This window comes from Python bivittatus, unplaced genomic scaffold (assembly GCF_059951505.1).
Source record: "Python bivittatus isolate LINGU-HERP-01145 unplaced genomic scaffold, Pbiv_v1 ctg000480_np1212, whole genome shotgun sequence".
In the NCBI taxonomy this organism is placed as follows: domain Eukaryota; kingdom Metazoa; phylum Chordata; class Lepidosauria; order Squamata; family Pythonidae; genus Python; species Python bivittatus.
In genome coordinates, this window is record NW_028277075.1 from 51,672,187 (window position 1) to 51,691,215 (window position 19,029).

Genomic DNA, 19,029 nt, shown 5'->3' on the forward strand with positions numbered 1-19,029 from the left:
CACCAGTTTTTTTTTTTTAAGCTGTACCCAATTAGATTGACCCGGACTCGAGAGACACACAAAAGCACTGGACCCTGGATGGGTCGTTTCTATCTCCCTATAAGGGTTGGGGAGAGGTTTTATTTTGAAAAAACAAACACATAAAATGATCTGTGAGTACTTCCTATATTCCGTTCTATTGCTGTTCTATACTATTACTATAACAGTTACTATATTTTATACTATTACTATTCAATTACTATTACTATGACAATGTTTATTCTATATAGTATTACTATTCAATATATTATACTCTATTATTACCTATTACTCTATTATACTTACCTATATACTATATTCCATACTATTATATTAGATTTTATAATATATTAATATATATATTAATATATATATTATTTATTATATATAATATATATAATTATATTATAGTAATATAATTATATTACTAGTATGTATCAATGATATATTCTCTCTTAACATTCTGCAAGTCCCTCAAGACCTGGCTATGTGATCAGGCCTGGGGCTCCCAGGGGACCAGGGAGATTTTACGATGGCTCCCTTATTAATTTTATTCCCTCCTGTTTTGTGTGTTTTTACTGTTTTTTATATGTAGTTGTTTTTATTTTTTTAAATTGTTGTACTCTGCCCAGAGTCACCTTGTGTGAGATGGGCAGCTATATAAATATGATAAATATATATACACACACACACATATAATTTTCATTGAAGATTTTAATTACAATAGTAAAAGCAAATACAGACTAAATTCAGAGAGAGAAGGAGAAATAGAATAAAAAGTGCAAAGAAAGAAAAAGAAGAAAAGAAAAAGAAGAAAAAGAAATATATAAAGAAATGACTTCCGATCTTCATCACAACAAGTATAAAAAAGCTTAATAAATCTTCACCCCTTATAAGGTTACAAACAGATATCTCATCTTTCCACAACTCATCCATTATCTATATCCAAATCCATAAATCAACTTTTCAGTCCTGGTGTCAGCAAAAAGTCTGTAAAGGGTTACCAGAGCTTTATAGAAACATGACTTATTTTAACCTTGATCAAATAAACCAGCTATATATTTCTTCCTTTTACTTCTGACAATCTTGATCTTTAATTCACTCAGATGTTGTCATAGGATTTGGTACCTCTTTAATTTTAATTTTTCCCATCCCAAAGGCTTCTTCAAGGCTTTAGCAAACCTGTTTTGTAAATCCAATAAAAAGTCATTATCCAGATCATTTTCTTAGCTTGTTATCTATGTTTTCACTTTATCTGCTTTCTCTGTCTTATAATCCACACTTCTTTAATTATCCAGCCTTTCTGGTTCTAATATTTCTGCATTAGGCAAAATTTCTTTCACATTTGTCATTCCTTCATTAACATCTTTTGGACATAGTCTGTCCATCAAAGCAGACATCATTGTTGACATTACTGACAATGTAGCTACTAATTTCTGGCCCCATTCTTCAAAAATCTCCTGGAGATTTTAACTTATGGTTAATTTTTCTTTTGTTCAAGAATGAAGGTAAAGTCATCAGGTGGCTTTTCAAACTTGTCATTCCTAATAGCCTTAATATAGCTAAATAGACAATATCCAAAAGTGATTAAAAAGTGAAGTTAGCAAACTCAGTATCCCTTAAAAGGGTCCACCATGGTTGTGAGCATGATGGCTTGATCCCTTCATCTCCCGACACTCAAACCCATGGGCTAATGGTGTCTTGTGGTCTCCTCTCAAGAAGCAGCCATCTTCCACACATACAACCTAAAGTATGGATCCAGTATGTAGATGACACCTTTGTTATAATAAAAAAGGAACAACTAGAGAAGATATGAAATCATCAACAACATCTTCAAAGGAATAATATTCACCAGAGAGGAAGAAGACAACAACACACTACCCTTCCTGGATATCCTCATCAGCAGAGGAAACAACAACAAATTAGAAACCGAAGTCTATCGGAAGACAACCCACATTAATCACATACTCCATTACCAAAGTAACAACCCAACCTCCCACAAGAGGAACTGTGTAAGAACATTATTCAAACTAGCACAAATGCATTGAAGCAACCCAGAACAGCAGAAAAAGGAAACAGACTACCTATACAACATCTTCCAACAAAATGGATATCCATGCAACTTTATCAAAAAGTGCCTGACCACTCAACCTACAACAACACAGGCAACACAAGCTATGAAAAGGATAACACTGCCATACATCAGAAACATCTCAGAAACTACCAATAGACTATTACAATCACATGACATCTCCGTTGCATACAAACGAACTAAAGCCCTCCAAAACATCTTAAGCAAACCAAAAGACCAGTAGCTCAAGAAGGAAAAACAGGAGTCATCTACAACATACAGTGTAAGGACTGCAACAACCACTATGTAGGACAGACAGGCAGAAGGCTGGCAGAGCACATCCATGAACACCAACTAGCAGTCAGAAGACATGATGAAAACTCCTTAATCTCACAACACATGGACAGACTTAACCATAGTTTCAACTGGGAAACTGTCAGCATCTTAGACCAAACTAAATCCAAAAATGCGAGTGAATTCCTGGAAGCTTGGTATTCAGACAAGGCAGTCATCAACAGGCACACAGAGATAAACAACATCTACACACTATTCAAAAGAGACAATAGAAAGGAAAACAAAAGACCAGAACATCTCCTCACCAGGAATCATCACCCAGATAAGCAGAGATTAACACCAAGATTATCATCAGACATACAATCAGCAGTAAACAATACCCTAATCAAGGAACTACTGGAGGGGAAAAAATAAAACAAAACAAAGCCCACACCCTCATCAACAGTGGCAGGGCATGCCACAGTATATAAACAGAGAGCAAACCCCCTTTCCTTCTAGCACTGAAGATGTTACCTAGCTGGGTAATGAAATATTTGCAAGAAAACAACAAAGCTCAGAGAACCCCAAGGACTCCAAAGCAGACATCTGGAGCACATGTGAGTAATCTCCTGTCCTCTCCTTGTCCAGAGAGGTTCCAAAGAACTGGTCTACTCACCGGTTCATCAGTCTTTGCCACGGTTGTTGTCTCTACTCTTTTGGAGACATGCTTAGTTCTCCATGCCTCCCCTGGAAGCATTTTTTTGTTAAACCTATTCTGTCTTAAGTCCCCTCTCTCTGAGGGGGGGGACTTAAGACAGAATAGGTTTAACAAAAAAAAGACTCTTCTTTTTCTTTTTCTGTTAATGGCCAGCTTGTAGAGCTCTTGAACCTTTTTTATGTTATGCTTTGTCTTGCTGGGCCTCTATACTTCTTTTCCTCTCTCTTTGCACCATCCACTCTTTCTGAAGAAAACCACCTTTCATTTGGCTGCTGTACTCAGTTTGGTAGTGGCTGCAGAACTCCAAAACACAAGTCTCTTCCCTTCTTGTCCTATTTCCCCCCAACCCTGTGTCGAAGTTGCATTTTTGCAACCCTGCCATGTTGAGGCTGGGGGAAAGGCTCAAATGGGAGGGAAAGAAGGCAGCACAGTTGACTGCAGTTTTTTCAAGCAGCCTGTTCTTCTACAAATATAATGTAAATTTTGAAGCATCCACCTAAATGATCTATGGAAATGCTGAATAAATTATCATCTTGGCCATATTAGAGATTAGCTGTGGATGAGCAGGACTATTTCCACTGGGTCCTCCTACAACTTTGCCTAACTTTGATTAGTATACCAGTTATGGTCCTTCCTAGAGTAAGAGCATCTTCTAACAATTACTCATGCCATCCTCACCACTCATTTGGGCTACTGTATTGGCTCTGGGCTGCCTTAAAAACAACTTGGATGTTTTCACTAGTCCCAGCTATTACCTGGTGTTAGTTGCAGAGTATATTACATCTGGGCTCTGGGCTGGTCTCCTGTTAGCTTCTAGGTTTGATATAAAGTGCTGATCATCACCTGTGTAGCCTTACGTGGCTTGATGCTAACTGCCTTTTCCATCTAAAATTGACCCATCTGATTCTTGCATCTTGGAAGAAACTGCTAGTGATCCCTTCTAGATACTTGTATCTTGATAAACTACAAATATTGTTTAAATACCGTAACAAAGTTTGGTGTAGTGGTTAAGGCATCAGGCTAGAAACTGGAAGACCATGAGTTCTAGTCCGGCTATAGACACAAAGCCAGCTGGAAGGAGGCAAGGGCAAACCCCTTTTGAAAAACCTTGTCAGGAAAACTGCAGGGACTAGTCCAGACAGTCACCAGGAGTCAAAATCTGACTCTAAGGCAGAAAAGAAAAGAAAACACAACAAACAAACCATAGCAAAAGTCCTGGTTACTGCAGTTCTTTACAGACCAAATCCCAAGACCAAATCTCAGTTCCATCCAAAAGTTCTATTTTACCTGATTCTGTCCTCACTCACAAAGTGCTTTAAGAAGCAATCATCCTTAAGTCATCTTTCCTTTTTTCAAATAAGAAACACATATTCACAAGAAAGCTCTTAACTGTAGTAATCATCCATCTACTTCGATAATAATCTTCTATGAGCAGATCTTTTTAAACCAATATCTTGTTTGACCCATACCTACTATTGCTCTTAGCATTATTCTCCATATTCAAGACAGTGCCGCTGAGGCCAATTCTTTGAATGCGCTGTAAATTGTATCATTGGCAACTACCTTCCTTTTTTTTTTTTCCTAAACGAAACTCTATTATCATCATTAACCACAAAAGAATGTGGAACAACTTGTGTCTTGTTATTGTTGCTTCATTATTCCTGCAGTTGCCATTATACATTCTCATTCTGTCACTGACATTCAATTATGGTAACAGTTTTGCCCTTCAGTTATAATACATTTTCTTCTTACCTGCCATTTCTTTGTTTATTTGAATATGAGGTGCAACATTGCTAGCCACAGTCATTGCTAATTATATGCAGTCTAGTAAAACTTCACTTTTGAAAACAGCACCCCAGGAGAGCGGTACTGTTCCAAAATTACTAACTTCTTACAGAATTAAATCTAATGGAGTTAATGCTGGGGATATAATTCAAAATAATGCACTGAAATTTTTATTCCTTTTTTTCTTCCTGAGATAGGAAAAGATAGCATTTTCCAGTTTTATGAAGGGTGCCATTTTGCTTAAATCTTTTGCCATTGTATTAGTTCTATTCCATGCATATAATTGGGTTTAAAAATCTATAATACCATTATAGATTATAATACCATTATAGATTTTTAAACACAATTATGTTCTATTTTAGTTTGTATTTGTCCTTATTACTACTGTCAAAATTTTCAATTAAAAATTATATTTAAAATCTATAATATGAATATATCATAGACAAAATAAAATAATGCAATATTAAAGAATTAAAATCTAATTAATCCTCAATGAAACAATATAACAATACATTTAGTTTCAAAAGCTAAAATCTAACTGGCACAATCAACTCCACTAGATATGTAGGTAATATAAAAGTCTTCAATCGTAATTACACACACATACACACATTATTTTGAAATGTTCAATTTCTACTAGCTTCCATGAACTATCAGAATATAACTTAGTGATGTCCTTAACTCATCAGAAAAAAGCAATAGTCCTTCCATTAGAGCAGGGCATAAAATAACACTATTTTAGCTCCTTTATAAATTGTATTATTTAATTGTTCAATTAAAGCCAATTTAGGCTTTAATTGAAAGGTCAAAGGCAGTTGACTTCACAAAACAAGCACTAGAGACATAAAAGCCCAAAGACAAAATGTTATTCTAGCGAATGGAATAAACTGTTGTTCTTGACCTTTAGACCAGGTTACTTGCTGAAGCATATAAGGAATTAATGAAGAAATGCAGGAATGTCTGTAGGGAGAGCTTGGAACACCAAGATAAAGAGTCTAAACTGATAATGTGTCTAGATTGGAAGTCAGTAGAGAAATATTAAAAAAAGAGAAATGTGAGAGAAGGAGGGAACATCTAAAAGTGTCCTAGCAGACTCCTTTTGGGATGAATAAGAGGGCAAAGAAGAGAGGCAGAAAGTAGAACTGACAAACTGCTTAGTAGTCCAGAAATGAAAATAATCAGCTTTCTAGTCTCATGGCTACGGGATGATCAGGAAAGTTATAACAACACAACACCACAACATGTCTTATCCATATTTAAGGTGTGCAATGACATCCAAGCTAAAATGCCTGCAAAGCAGTCTAACAAAATGTGTTACACTGCATCATCTAAGAGAGAGATAGAAGCCTATAACTAAAAGCCGATAGAATTTACATAAATGTAATACTGAATCTGAAAATGTAAAATTAAGGATCCAGAAAAAGTTATACTGATGAAGACAGTAAACGTTAAAGAAGAACCCTAAGGAACCCTAAAAAGTAAAGAAGAGAGAAGAACCATTCTACTCAAGAGAAAACATACAACTCAGAATATTGAAGCAGGAAAAAAGCTGTACTGATGACACCAGGAGTACTCATGGAGGACAACCAGTGCTGGTAATCCAATGTGTCCAAGGCAGCTGAAGAATAAGCAAAGTTGATAGATGTTTGTTTAATTTATATACAAAATATACTGATTTGTATAGCTTAAGACTCTAAATGGTATTCATAAGAGCAACAATAAGATACCGGTACAACGTAAATCAATAAAACATTTCTAACAACAGCCATCTAACTTTGGAATTAATGACATATTCAGTCTCAGAAGGCCTTCCAAAATAACCAGAACTTTATGAGAATGGGAGTCTACCTTCCTTTGGGAGCAACTTGTTCCAATGGAGGGGAGCTCCCACAGAGAATGTCTACTTCTACGATTCTTCCCATCTCACTTTATGATAGATGAGGACTCCCAAGTTCTGAACCTGCTCTGCATGGGGAGCACAGATCCATTATGATACAAAGTCGATGCTATCCCAGGATCAGCAGCCCTGAATGAATAGCTAACCTGTCATGCTTATTTTGAATCTGAGCCTGTATCTCCCCATCCAGACACTGGCTTAGAACTTACTGTATTTCACATACCCCATTTGGCCTGGAATGGTGATGCATTACTGAGTATCATCAAGATATGTAAATTTATGTAAATGTTAAATAGCATAGGGAAAAGGACTGAGCCCTTCAGCAATCCATTATGGAGTGTCAAAGAGACTGACCTCTCTCCCCCGCCAATTGGAACCAGTGGCTCAAAAACAATTGGAATTACAATAATAAAAAACCCTCACAGGCCGTCCAGAAGGATACTGTGGTTGACAGTGTGAAAAGGTGCTAAGTATGAAAATGGTTGGGCATCCTGCACCCAAGTCCTGCCATAAGTGGTCCTTAGTGGTGACCAGTGCAGTTTTGTTCCCTTACCCATGTCTAAAACCTTATTGTCATGGGCCCAAATCATTTGCTTCTTCTATAACAAGCTTACCCATTGCTAACTTTGGCTATCAACAGATCCTTTCAAAAATAAGCCATTACAGACTCAGGTGAATGTATAATATGCAAACCCTATTGAAAAGGGTAAGCTTCTTATTCTTAGAGAGTTAAAGGAAGAATTGTGAGAGAGCAGTACTCTCCAAAAATTTAGAAAGGAATAGAAGAAGCAAGGTGGGATTAAGACACAGAAGGATCAAGGGAGGGTTGTTGTTTTAAACAATAGACAATGAGGAATACTTGAGGTAATCTGGTAAATTGCCTGTTGATAATGAACAGCTTTGGTGGAAGAGACTCCAGTGTTACCAATGATGAGGTGATTTAAGCTTTTGTTTGATAATAGATTAGAAATATATAACTGTTCTGACTGATTAAAATTAGTTTTAGTTTTATTTCATTCAATGGGACTCTTCCAATATTTTTTCTATACCTGACTTGGATTTGCATTGCACATACAGATTAAGTCAGGGGCAAAAATTCTTAGGGGGTGGCACCTGGCTACAGTAGGAGCCAGAAAGTCAAGATCTGATGGTAGCATTAAAGGAAATGTTCAGAGCTTCTGCCAATTTTAGTATTCTTCCAATTTTAATACCTGACAGCAAGAAGACTGCAAGCTGGGAAAAGGATGTAGAAGAAATTTGTTTGATTTTCTGGCTGGGAGATGGCACTACAAAGCACCAGAGGGTGTGCTGATATACCCTGCAAAGAAAACTGGATAATAAACTAGTCCAGATGGCACTGTTGGAAAAAATTACAAAATCGTAAAGGCAGACAAGACCCAGGACACTGCCCTTTTCTTAAGTTGTGTATTCAAGAAGAGACAAGTGATAAGATCCTAAAAGAGAGGAAATTTCAGACCTTAGCATGCGTATAGTCCTATGTCTAGGATTTTAAAATTTCTCCAAATCAGAGAGGGTACAGCATGAATGAGAAAGCCCTGTGACTATGACAATAAAAATAATTATTTATCTCAGGTGGAGGTAAATCAACCCAGCTGGACACTTAAGCAAAATTTAAGTGAATGATCAATAATTAAAAAAAAAAAATTCAAATGGAAAAGCCAATTTTATGAAAAGAGCCTAACTTGTACTATGTGATAATCAGCAGTAGACAAAGCAATTGCCATAGTATCTTCAGGACTTTCCCAGGGTTCAATTACTGTTTATAACACAATAGAATAGTCAATTAAACATTAGACAGGAAATCAGCTTCCCTGATCAGTGAGTGTGAATTCCATAGAACACAGCTATAAGGAAACTTATTTATGATGTACCTAATGCAGGGGAATCTTATTAATTATGATTGGTTAAATGCTTTGTTTGTTTTTATGTGCTTTTGGTTTTATTAGTTTTTGTGGGGGGTTTTTGCAAAAAGGGAAGTTGCAATGATATACGGATTACTGTTTCTTTAAGAGGTTGGAATATTAAAAGAGGACTGAATAAGTTAAAATAGAGCTGTTGGCTGGGAGTGGATCTTAAAAGCTGAATTGCTATTAACAGTACCTTTGCAAAGAAAACTGGCTGTATTTAAACTATCCTGTTGACCCTCATGAAGAAATAGTTATCATTATATCATATATTCTCAGGCTTTATATAGTCATAACAGAGTGAACAATAACACTGAGTCATTAACAATAACCCTCCGTCATCTTGAATGTCTTTAGCATTTATGTATAGGGTTTGGTTTATAGGGGATTTTAAGGGATGCAGTTTTTAATTATTTATGGGTTATTTTAATTGTTATAGGCTTTTGGTTTTTTAATTGTGAGCCGCCCAGAGTCATCCATTGGGGGGAGATGGGCGGCATACAAATTTAATAGTAAATAAATAAAAAATAAATAAATGATATCTCATCCTACCATGACAACCATTTTGTAAGAATGCACGCAACAATGTCTCAAAATTCCAAATGTGCTCAGCAGCCAAAATGTTTAGGTCCCTGCATTAAAAAAAAAAAAAAAATCAAAGAATGGAGCCATCCATATCATGTTAGATACACTATTTTTGAAAGGAAGCAAATGGACACAATCACGTCATTCCTTGCTAAGCCATAATATGGCTTTGTGGCATTCCCACAGGCCCAGTCGCTGAATTAAACGGGATTGACTTTGAAACACAAGTATTGATCAGCTGTTTGAGAAATAGTAGGAATACTAGCTTTTTGAGACAGTATAAGACCCTGTACGAAGCAAGGGATAAAATGTTTGATTCTTTTATAGAAATATGGGTGAATTATTTCCTGGAATCTTTCCCATTTGAAAATCAAATGATGTACAACTACATCACAGGATGAAAGAAATATCCTTTCAAAAGCACTTTGTACACTTGAGAATTACAGAAGTGATAAATAATCATGTAGAGGTCATAATAATTTTTACGCAGTTGTCAGGTAATAAGAAAAGGATTAAATATTGTTAAACTTTATGATAGTGATATAAAACATGCCAGAAAATGCAACCATTCTTTTTGATTTGCCTGAATTCCTATGCAGGTTCCCCTCATAAATATGAACATTTTTGAATCGTGGCGCTGCCATAGCAAGAATTATTCTCTTTGCTTTACAGTCATCCAGAAATGGGAGTTTTGCCAAAAATTTTGACACTAATGGAGACAGCACTAACTTCTGCAGAACAACAAATCGCAAATTGTAACTATAAATTCCTGGGAGGCCAGAAAGCTTTTCTCCTATCCAGATACTTTCATTTTAAAAATGAAATGTACCTGTCAAAATGGCTGTTTATTATGCAGAGGATATGAAACTATTAAATGTAACAAAACCATATTCACTTTGGACTGTAGAGAATTGTGGAGTGTTTGTCATCGGGGTACTACTGAAATGTCGTAATATGGCCTCACTTCTATTGCTTCTATAAATCTATTTCATGTTATTATATATCAAAATTATATTTCATTTGCCGTGTTAATTTGAGAAGACATTTCAGACACAGCATTTTGTAGAACTATTGGTAGAAATAGGCCTGGCATTTTGTAAGGAACAATTTTCCTTCTTACTGAGAATACAGTTTGACTAAAAGTGCTGACTTTATTAGATTTCTATGAAAATCAAAAATCTTTAAAGGGAATTTTGCTTATTTTTTGCCTTGGTAGCATTAACATAACTAGCTTATAAATAAGATATAAGCATGACACTTGCTGCTGATGTCTTTCTCTAAATTACTTACAAACTTTTATTTACTAGTTCATCATTGAAAGTGCATTTTAATACAGATGAAACTTTTTAAGCTCTGTTCTTGGCAGTGTCTGGGATATATTTATAAAACACACACACTCACACACCTCTGACAAAATACTGTAAAATACAGTTGAAACCTTTATTACAAGATGTACATGGCAATTTGAGATATACTCCAATCTGTACTTTGAAAATCTTTCTGAGCCTTTTGGGTGGATTGCATAGACATTTCATCACAAAACAGCATTTTGCTGGCTTGAGGCTCTAACGTTTCACACACTGATTTGGGAGTACATTCCACTGAAATAACTAGGAAGTACTCAGAAGAAAGACAAGGTCTGAATCCTAAGCATACTTAACAGAAACTAGCTTGCACTGACCTCAATGAGATTTATTTCCACACTGAGGGATAGACTGCACACTTACAAACTCATAGACTGTACGCATAAATATATACAGCATGAATATATTCTCTCTCCCATAGCATTTTAAAGGAAATGGTAGTTCACTGTTCCCTTCCTTGGAATGCAATTGATTTAGCAGGCCACTGAAATAAGCCATTATAATTATTCCCAGATTTCATCTGGGAACAAATACTTAGATACAAAACGTTTTCACATTTCGAGAGATTGCATGCATTGAACTCATGATTTGTCAAGTTCAAATTCGTGCTCTTAACCAATACTCTGCATAAAGATAGTCGTAATGATAGTCTACAGTTTTCCTAGATAACAAGATCCATAGTAAGAGGTTATGGCAATTGCATTCTGAATTATTGGGCATGTGGGAAGATTGCCTACCATCCTGTCACTAAAATACTTCTATAGATAAATACAGATAGTCTTTGACTGCTAAGTAATGCGGTCATTAAGTGAATCACGCCCAATTTTATGACCTTTTTTGCCATGGTTGTTAAGCAAATCACATGGTCATTAAGTGAATCCAGCTTCCCCCATTGACTTTGCTTGTTGGAAGCCCCCTGGGAAGGTTGCAAATGGCAATCACATGACCCTGGGATGATGCAACTGTCATATGCCAGTTGCCAAGTGCCCAAATTTTGATTATGTGACTGCGGGGATGCTGCGATGGTCATAAGTGCAAGAACCAGTCATAAGTCACTTTTTTCAGCGCCATTATAACTTCAACCGGTTGTTAAATGAATGGTTGTAAGTCAAGGACTACCTATAGTAAAGCAGTCATTAAACCATAGGTTGCAATTAGAATCTCTGTAGCAGTCTTGATACTTTCCACTTATATTCTTTGTTTTTAGACATATTTGCCTGCCAGTAGCCTCTCTCTTGCTATATTTTTATCCATATTTTTTCCTAATGATATTTAGAAATGGATCATTACATTTCTGGTCTCTTTGAGCAAGTAATCTCATTTTTTTCACTATTGTGTTTTGGAGTTCCAGTGTTTCCCCTTCATTTGTTACAGTCTGCATTTCTTTTCTTTTCTTTCTAAATACATGGGGGGGAGGGGGGTTAAAAATATTTTCCCAATCTCTGATTAGAATTTTATCCATTTACATTTTCCTCAGCTTATTCTTTATTTCTTTATTATCACAAAAGACAGGAAATTTACTTGTCTTTTAGTAATTTTTCATAATTCATTTCTGTTTGCCCAAAATGCATTTTTTATACTAAAGTATCTTGGCCCAGTTTTTCAGTGAACAGCATATTTCTTTCTGGTTCCAGGCCTTCAGGGATGATAAGACAACTGCTGGACATTAACAGCATTTTGTTGCTTTATAACTGCTGATTTCAAGTTGAAGATATAAGGCCGAATTTCTTGGTTACCTCCATGTTACTCTGTCAAGAATAGTATCAGGGAGGGAAGGAGTAAGCAAGACAATCTAGATCTCTGTACTAGGCACGCAAGTCAGCCAGCTCCCTCCCTCCCTCCCTCCCTCCCATGTGTGTGCGGTCCCAGCCAGATACAAAAACCTTGAGATTATTTTTCTAGTTTTATATTCTCATCCAATCTTCTCTCCTCTCTGTATTTTAACAACTTAATCTTGAGACCCACAAATATACTGTATGCCTGTGGCCTAGCATATAGGCCTAGTATGAGTAACTTTTAATTTGGAATGCTGTAGATCCATGTAAAAAGTATTTCACCCTTACTAACTGAATTCTTCGTGACAATTCTATGGTTGAGTTCATGCATCACTCCCAGCCATGGTTTGCTTAAATGAGGTTTGTCAAATAAACCACAATTGGCTGAGTTTACATGACCTGTTAAGCAATAAACAATAATTTATATAAGCTCCAGTGATTGGATTGCAACATATATTAAGCCAAAACCAACAAATAAATTTTAGCATTGCATGAAATATGAACCTAGCCTAGCCTTGGTTTAGCTTCATTAAAGGAAGGTCCTGCTTAACTAAACTACTAGAATTTTTTGAGGATGTTAATAAACATGTGGATAAGGGCAGTCCAGTAGACATCATCTACTTTGATTTTCAAAAAGCCTTTGATAAAGTCCTTCATCAAAAATCTCTTAGTAAACTTAACAGCCACAGAATAAAAGAGCAGGTCCTCTTGTGGATAAGCAGCTGGCTAAAGAATAGAAAACAAAGTAAATGGGCATTTCTCACAATAGAGGGAAAGCCATCTGCTGGGAGATTGGTGGGCTTCCTTGTGCACAGGTTGGCCACTGAAGGCCATCTGCTGGACTAGATGAGCCAGGGATCCAATCCAGCAGGGTATCGCGTATGTTGCTAAGTTCTTCTGGAGGCATGCAAAAATCAGGATTAAAAAAAAATGTTTCAGTTCCCAAAGTTCAGTTTAGTATTAATTTAACCTTTGTTTTATTAGTGTGGAAGACAAATAATATTCTCCTTACATACGCACATGAGGCTGAAGGGCATATTAAACAGAACAGGCAACTGAAGCTGGTTAATGACCCTGGAAAAGAAAGACAGATAGCAAAAAACAGTTGTGGTCTTTTTTCATGGTGGGAAAGGAGTCGGTATATGGTTCAATAAAGAACACTGTTTATGTTAGAAGTTGCTAGAATCAGTAGAAAGGGTGGGCTTGGAGTCTCTTTAGAACAGCAGAATGTAGAGTTGCTGGGTGAACCCATAGTAAGGTCACCCCATGCTGTTATCAGATCCTACATTCCTACAGTAAAGGAATGTGGAATGTGTTATAATTTACACTGCTTTTGTAAGTCCTATATATCATTTCCAGAGTATATAACATGTAACCTTGTGGGCCTATGGGGCTCTTCTACAATCCTTTGGTGAGAATCATGATGATCACTGTAATTATGCATGCCAAGAAAAGAGACTTTGTTGCATCTATCTCCAAATGCCTTGGTTTCTTATTTAAGTGGACATTTCCCCGACACCATTAGTTGTTCTCATTTTAGTGTTAGTTTTCATTTTTATATAACAAAAAGTATTATCATTATTTCAGATCACTATGATACATTGTATTTAAATGATGTGAAATTTTTAGCCTTAACTGAGACTCAAAAGAGTTGGCAACTTTCAGATAGACTGGGCAAAGGAACCATACTTGATTATTGCAGTCTTTTCACAAATATTGAAATGAATGTTTCTTTCTTCAATTTGGAGAACTGGTAGTCAGATTCACAGTTCTCTTCCATGTTCTAACTTCCTCTGAGCTTTGTACAAAGAATATATCCAAATTCAAGCAGTGCTTCCTAAGTGGAACTAATGTGGTAATCTCAAATTAGGGTTCTCAATACAAGGACCCAGCTAGCTGTCTGAAATCCTGAACAGGATTGCCCTGATCTGCCATATTTTGCTTTCTTTCACATTTGTTTATGAAATTAATTTTCACCCCTAATTCAAGATCCTCTAATCTCTTGTTTCCTTATTTCAAGAAAAGTCTTGAAAAAAAACTCTAAGTCCAACAAATAGCATGCCATCCTACTCAAGGAGGATTGCTCAATATCTGAATCTGCAGTTTTCCAACCTTAGAATATAATCCCATCACAATCTCAGAGGATGAATCCTCCATGGCTGCTTCATTCTGAAGAAGCAAATCTGTGAAGATTTAGATAAAGAAAATTTAGAAGGTTCTTTAAGGATCAGAGTCAGTATCAATCAGGAATTATGCTCCTTATAGCCTCATTTGCCTGACATTTGTTGGTGCAATAGGTCTTCTAGTGAAGAGTGTCAGTGAGCAAAGTATTATGCTGTCCAAGGTGCTGATTGTTCTTTTGTCCAGTACCAGGGAATTGCATGTTACTCCAAACCAGTGTTTCTCAACCTTAGCAACTTTAAGATGAGTGGACTTCAACTTCCAGAATTCCCCAGCCAGCAATTCTGGAAGTTGAAGTCCACTCATCTTAAAATTGCTAAGGCTGAGAAACACTGCCCCAGACTATACACCAGCTTCCTTGGAGTTCATAGCTAGGCCAGTATAGTGAAGAATGTCTTACACATGAGAAACTTGGAAGTTACTGTTCTGATTAGTACTTCACATGCTTCTAAATTCACTTCTTCACATGTCATTTTTTAAAAATGTAACCTACTTGTAATAATGGGCAGAAATATCTAATGATTAAATGATAAAATGGCTTCATATTTAAGAGTATCTGCTCCCTTCCTTTGGTAGTTACAAAAGGATAGCATTTTGGAAGCTTTACACTGTATGCAATTATTTATATTAAAAATACAAATAGAAATTTAAGAATAATTTCTTAAAAGCCTTAAATTTCAACTGTGGTCAGTAAAAACTATGAACCATTTTCCAGGAAGTGCCTTCAGAAAGGAGGCCTGCAAATGTACATGAAGCAATAGCTTTTGTCAATATATCGCACACTTTTCCATAAACATTTAAAAGATTCCTTCTTTTTTTAAAGGACGAGCTAACCACTGGTCTGCAATTATTGGTGGATCTCATTCCAAAAATTATGTTCTTTGGGAGTATGGAGGATATGCAAGTGAAGGAGTGAAGCAAGTTGCAGAGCTGGGATCACCAGTTAAAATGGAAGAAGAAATTAGGCAACAGGTAATTATAATATAATTTATTAAAATATAATCTATTCAAACAAAGAAAAGATTGTGTCTTGTTAAAAAAAATAGATTGGCCATGAGATGAAAGTATTTAAAAGAGCAGAATTGAGATACTTTGTTATGAATACTGTCGGTGTCTATTCTAGGAAATTTTAACTAAATTAATTACAGTTTTCCAGGATGAGGATTTTAACATGTAACCTATAATTAAATATTTTCTTTAGGCCACGTTCCAATTTACTCTCTTCATAACGCAACATTGAACCATAGAATTTATCTGTAAGTTTGAGTTAGGTGTTTCTATATAGTATCTTTAAAAATGTATTTTTTTCCTGAAGTCAATGTGTGAATGAATTAAGCACTTACAAAATACATGAGGGAAAATCATCACGAGTGAGTGACCATGCCATCTCATATTGAAGGGAGGTACAATTTCTGTGGGGAAACAAAAAGTGTGATGGCAGATAATGTGTGGGTTGCAGGAGAAGTTTGCAAATAAAGCTGGCTTTCTACAAATCAGCACTATGATCTTAAATTCTCATATTGTTTTCTAGTATCACATCAAATGACTGAGTTAATAGCAACAGTGCAATAACTGTTGGAGGCTGAACTTGTTGAAGTGTCAGATTTTATCGAAATGGCAAGATTTTTTTCTGCATTTCAATTCCAGTTAAAAAATTTGAAAGATCTGCAAACTGATTTCTGCTGAGCAATTAGTTCTGTCTTTAAAATATAGACTATACTTGTTATTAGATATAAAGAGGCATAGAGTCGCTGCAGTAAGATGGGCAGTGACAAATCCGAAAAATAAATAAATAAATAAACAAACCCTATTTTTATCATTATTTCTGGTTGAAATAATTTGTAAAATATTATGACAGTTTAAAGGATTATTACTTCTGTATTCTGTTTTTTCTGTTATGAACATTTAGCTTTTAATTGTACACTTCCATAAGTCCATATGGAATGCAATCATATGTAAGGAAACAAGCAAACAAATGAAGTGAGAACAACAGATTCTTTCTCCACTATATAAACCCAACTTTGGATATTATACTGTTGGGTAAGATTGCTCCGTCTTGCCATCTGCAGTTAGACATAAAAATGTTGTTATTTATTTACTGTATTTTTAAAAGACAAATATGGATTCCTGCATTTATATCTTTGGGTTATACTTCATCTTATCGAAAACATTTTTTAAGATGCAATGGGGATATAAAAATATGGAATATACATTTTTCATATTCCTGTTCCAGGAAAGTCCAGACAGCCTTGTTATGTAAATTATTTGCTAATTATGCACTTTATGGGATGTGTAGGAAAGGATTAGTCAACCGTCTCTCTGCTAATTTATCATTCCAAATTATTCTTTTCAAGTAGAAGGTTGAGAATGTAAAGTATGATTTAGATTAAAAAAAAAAAAACTTTTGCATGTAAATGGAATATAAGACAATTGGATGTTGTGAGAAGTTTATACACACTTTCCTGGAGGTAAGGCCCATTGAAGAGTGGGGTTTCTTTTCTTTTCTTTTCTTTTCTTTTCTTTTCTTTTCTTTTCTTTTCTTTTCTTTTCTTTTCGTAAACATATTCAAGATTGGATTGTTTAAATAACAATGACCCTGGTTTAAATACCTCTCCATAGTATCATTTACAACTTATTTCTCTATTTCTCTTATGTAATGGAAATTCTTTAGTAATTCTTTTCTGTGTATGGTTTGATATTTTCTTTTTATCAGCATTAACACACTTAGTGAAATTTTTTATCTCTGATTGTGATAATGGTATTGTTGGAACAGTAACTGTAATGCTTTCTATTTATTTTGTTTCACACAGAGACATAAGGTATGAATATAGATTTTTGTCATATACATTTGGGACATTTTAATTTTACTTTCTTGGTAAAAAATGCTTGCATGATTAATTAGACTGCTGGTTGTTGATTGAAGGTTAATGTCTTGCAACATTAATTAAAGGTTTCTGTAACTTTGATTGCAACAGCCATTGACTGCTGTATCAGTTTTGATTCGTAAACTATGAGAATGCCAGCTTCTACAATTTGTATTCTGCATGTGTATGACTTATAAATAGCTATACTGGAACCTATTTCACAGATGAACTTTTCCTTGAAAATTCAGTGACTGAAATACATTATGACTGGTTATATACTGTAACCTCACAATTAATAACTATGGAAGGTTTCATTTCCTTTCCCTTCTGACATGCATCTGTACTGTTGAGTAATTACACTTTCCAATATACATTTTAAGTCTGCCAAGACTAATTTGGGATTAAGAGATGTCAAGGTTATAGGATGTTTTAATTTTACTGATAGAATCCTACAAGCTATAACCCAAAGTTAGGTGCAAAATGCTGGTTTATCGTACATACACACACATGAAATGACTGACAAGAAAGAAAGAAAGAAAGAAAGAAAGAAAGAAAGAAAGAAAGAAAGAAAGAAAGAAAGAAAGAAAGAAAGAAAGAAAGAAAGAAAGAAAGAAAGAAAGTTCTGTGCAAATATTCAACCACTCTTCCCATTCTGGTTTTCCCTGAAGCTATCTTTATTTCAATAAATGTATTTAAAAGAGAAAGATCTCATTGGTTATCAGCAGTATTAAATAACTGGCAAACTATTGTAAATTATTCTGAGATATTTCTGCAGATCTCAGTCTTCTAGCTGCTCTGGGATAGACTGTGAGAGAACATTATGTTCTCTCTTTAGTCATTTAATCAAGATCTTTTCCCAACACATCACTTGTTAATATCAAAAACAATGAAACACCTGCTGCAAGGATAAAACCATGGCTAAAAAGGTAGAATTCTGTTAGGATAAAATCTCAAGTTGGTTCCAAGAAAGCTAGATAAATTGCATACATGAATTCCAGAATCTATGTTAAGCCAAAACGTGTATTAGTCTTTCACAGAGAAACCCTCATCAGCTATAATGATAAAGTAGACTAGGGCATGAAAAGAGGAAGAAGTTGCTGATAATGTTATTAGTTAAGGTTTTAAAATGAATGCAGAATAGGCAACAAGTATATTTTGACACATCCTGATATGAAGATTGTATAAAATAGAGGAGAGGCTTCTCTGTGATGGCCCCTATATCATGGAATGGCATCCCCTTGCCAATTAGACTTTGCCCAACCTTGTTAACATTCTGGAAACAGGTTAAAATGGAGCTCTTTTATTTAGTTGGACAACACAACTGATATTTTATATAAAAACGTATTGCTCTGTTTTAGTTTAAATTTGGTTGAATTGTTTTTAATTTTATATGCATTTTATTGGGGATGTTTTATGTGTACGCAGTTGAGAGTAACATGATTGTGGAGGTATGAAAAACAAATAAATCAAATAATACTTCTCTTTTTCCATTGCAGAATCTGAACATTAGTCATTTATACCTCCCTCATTTTACTTAGTTTACATATTGCCACACGAAGAGTACTTGAGAACT

The 19,029-nt window shown here is 35.3% G+C and overlaps 1 protein-coding gene across 1 annotated transcript in view; it reads left to right on the forward strand.

Moving 5' to 3' along the window:
* SPON1 (spondin 1) overlaps window positions 1-19,029 on the forward strand; it is a 303,833-nt gene that overhangs the window by 104,462 nt on the left and 180,342 nt on the right. Inside the window, exon 6 of the mRNA XM_088145876.1 lies at window positions 15,416-15,564. Within this exon, the coding sequence (XP_088002002.1) occupies window positions 15,416-15,564 (149 nt within the window). The remainder of the gene's footprint in view (window positions 1-15,415; window positions 15,565-19,029) is intronic.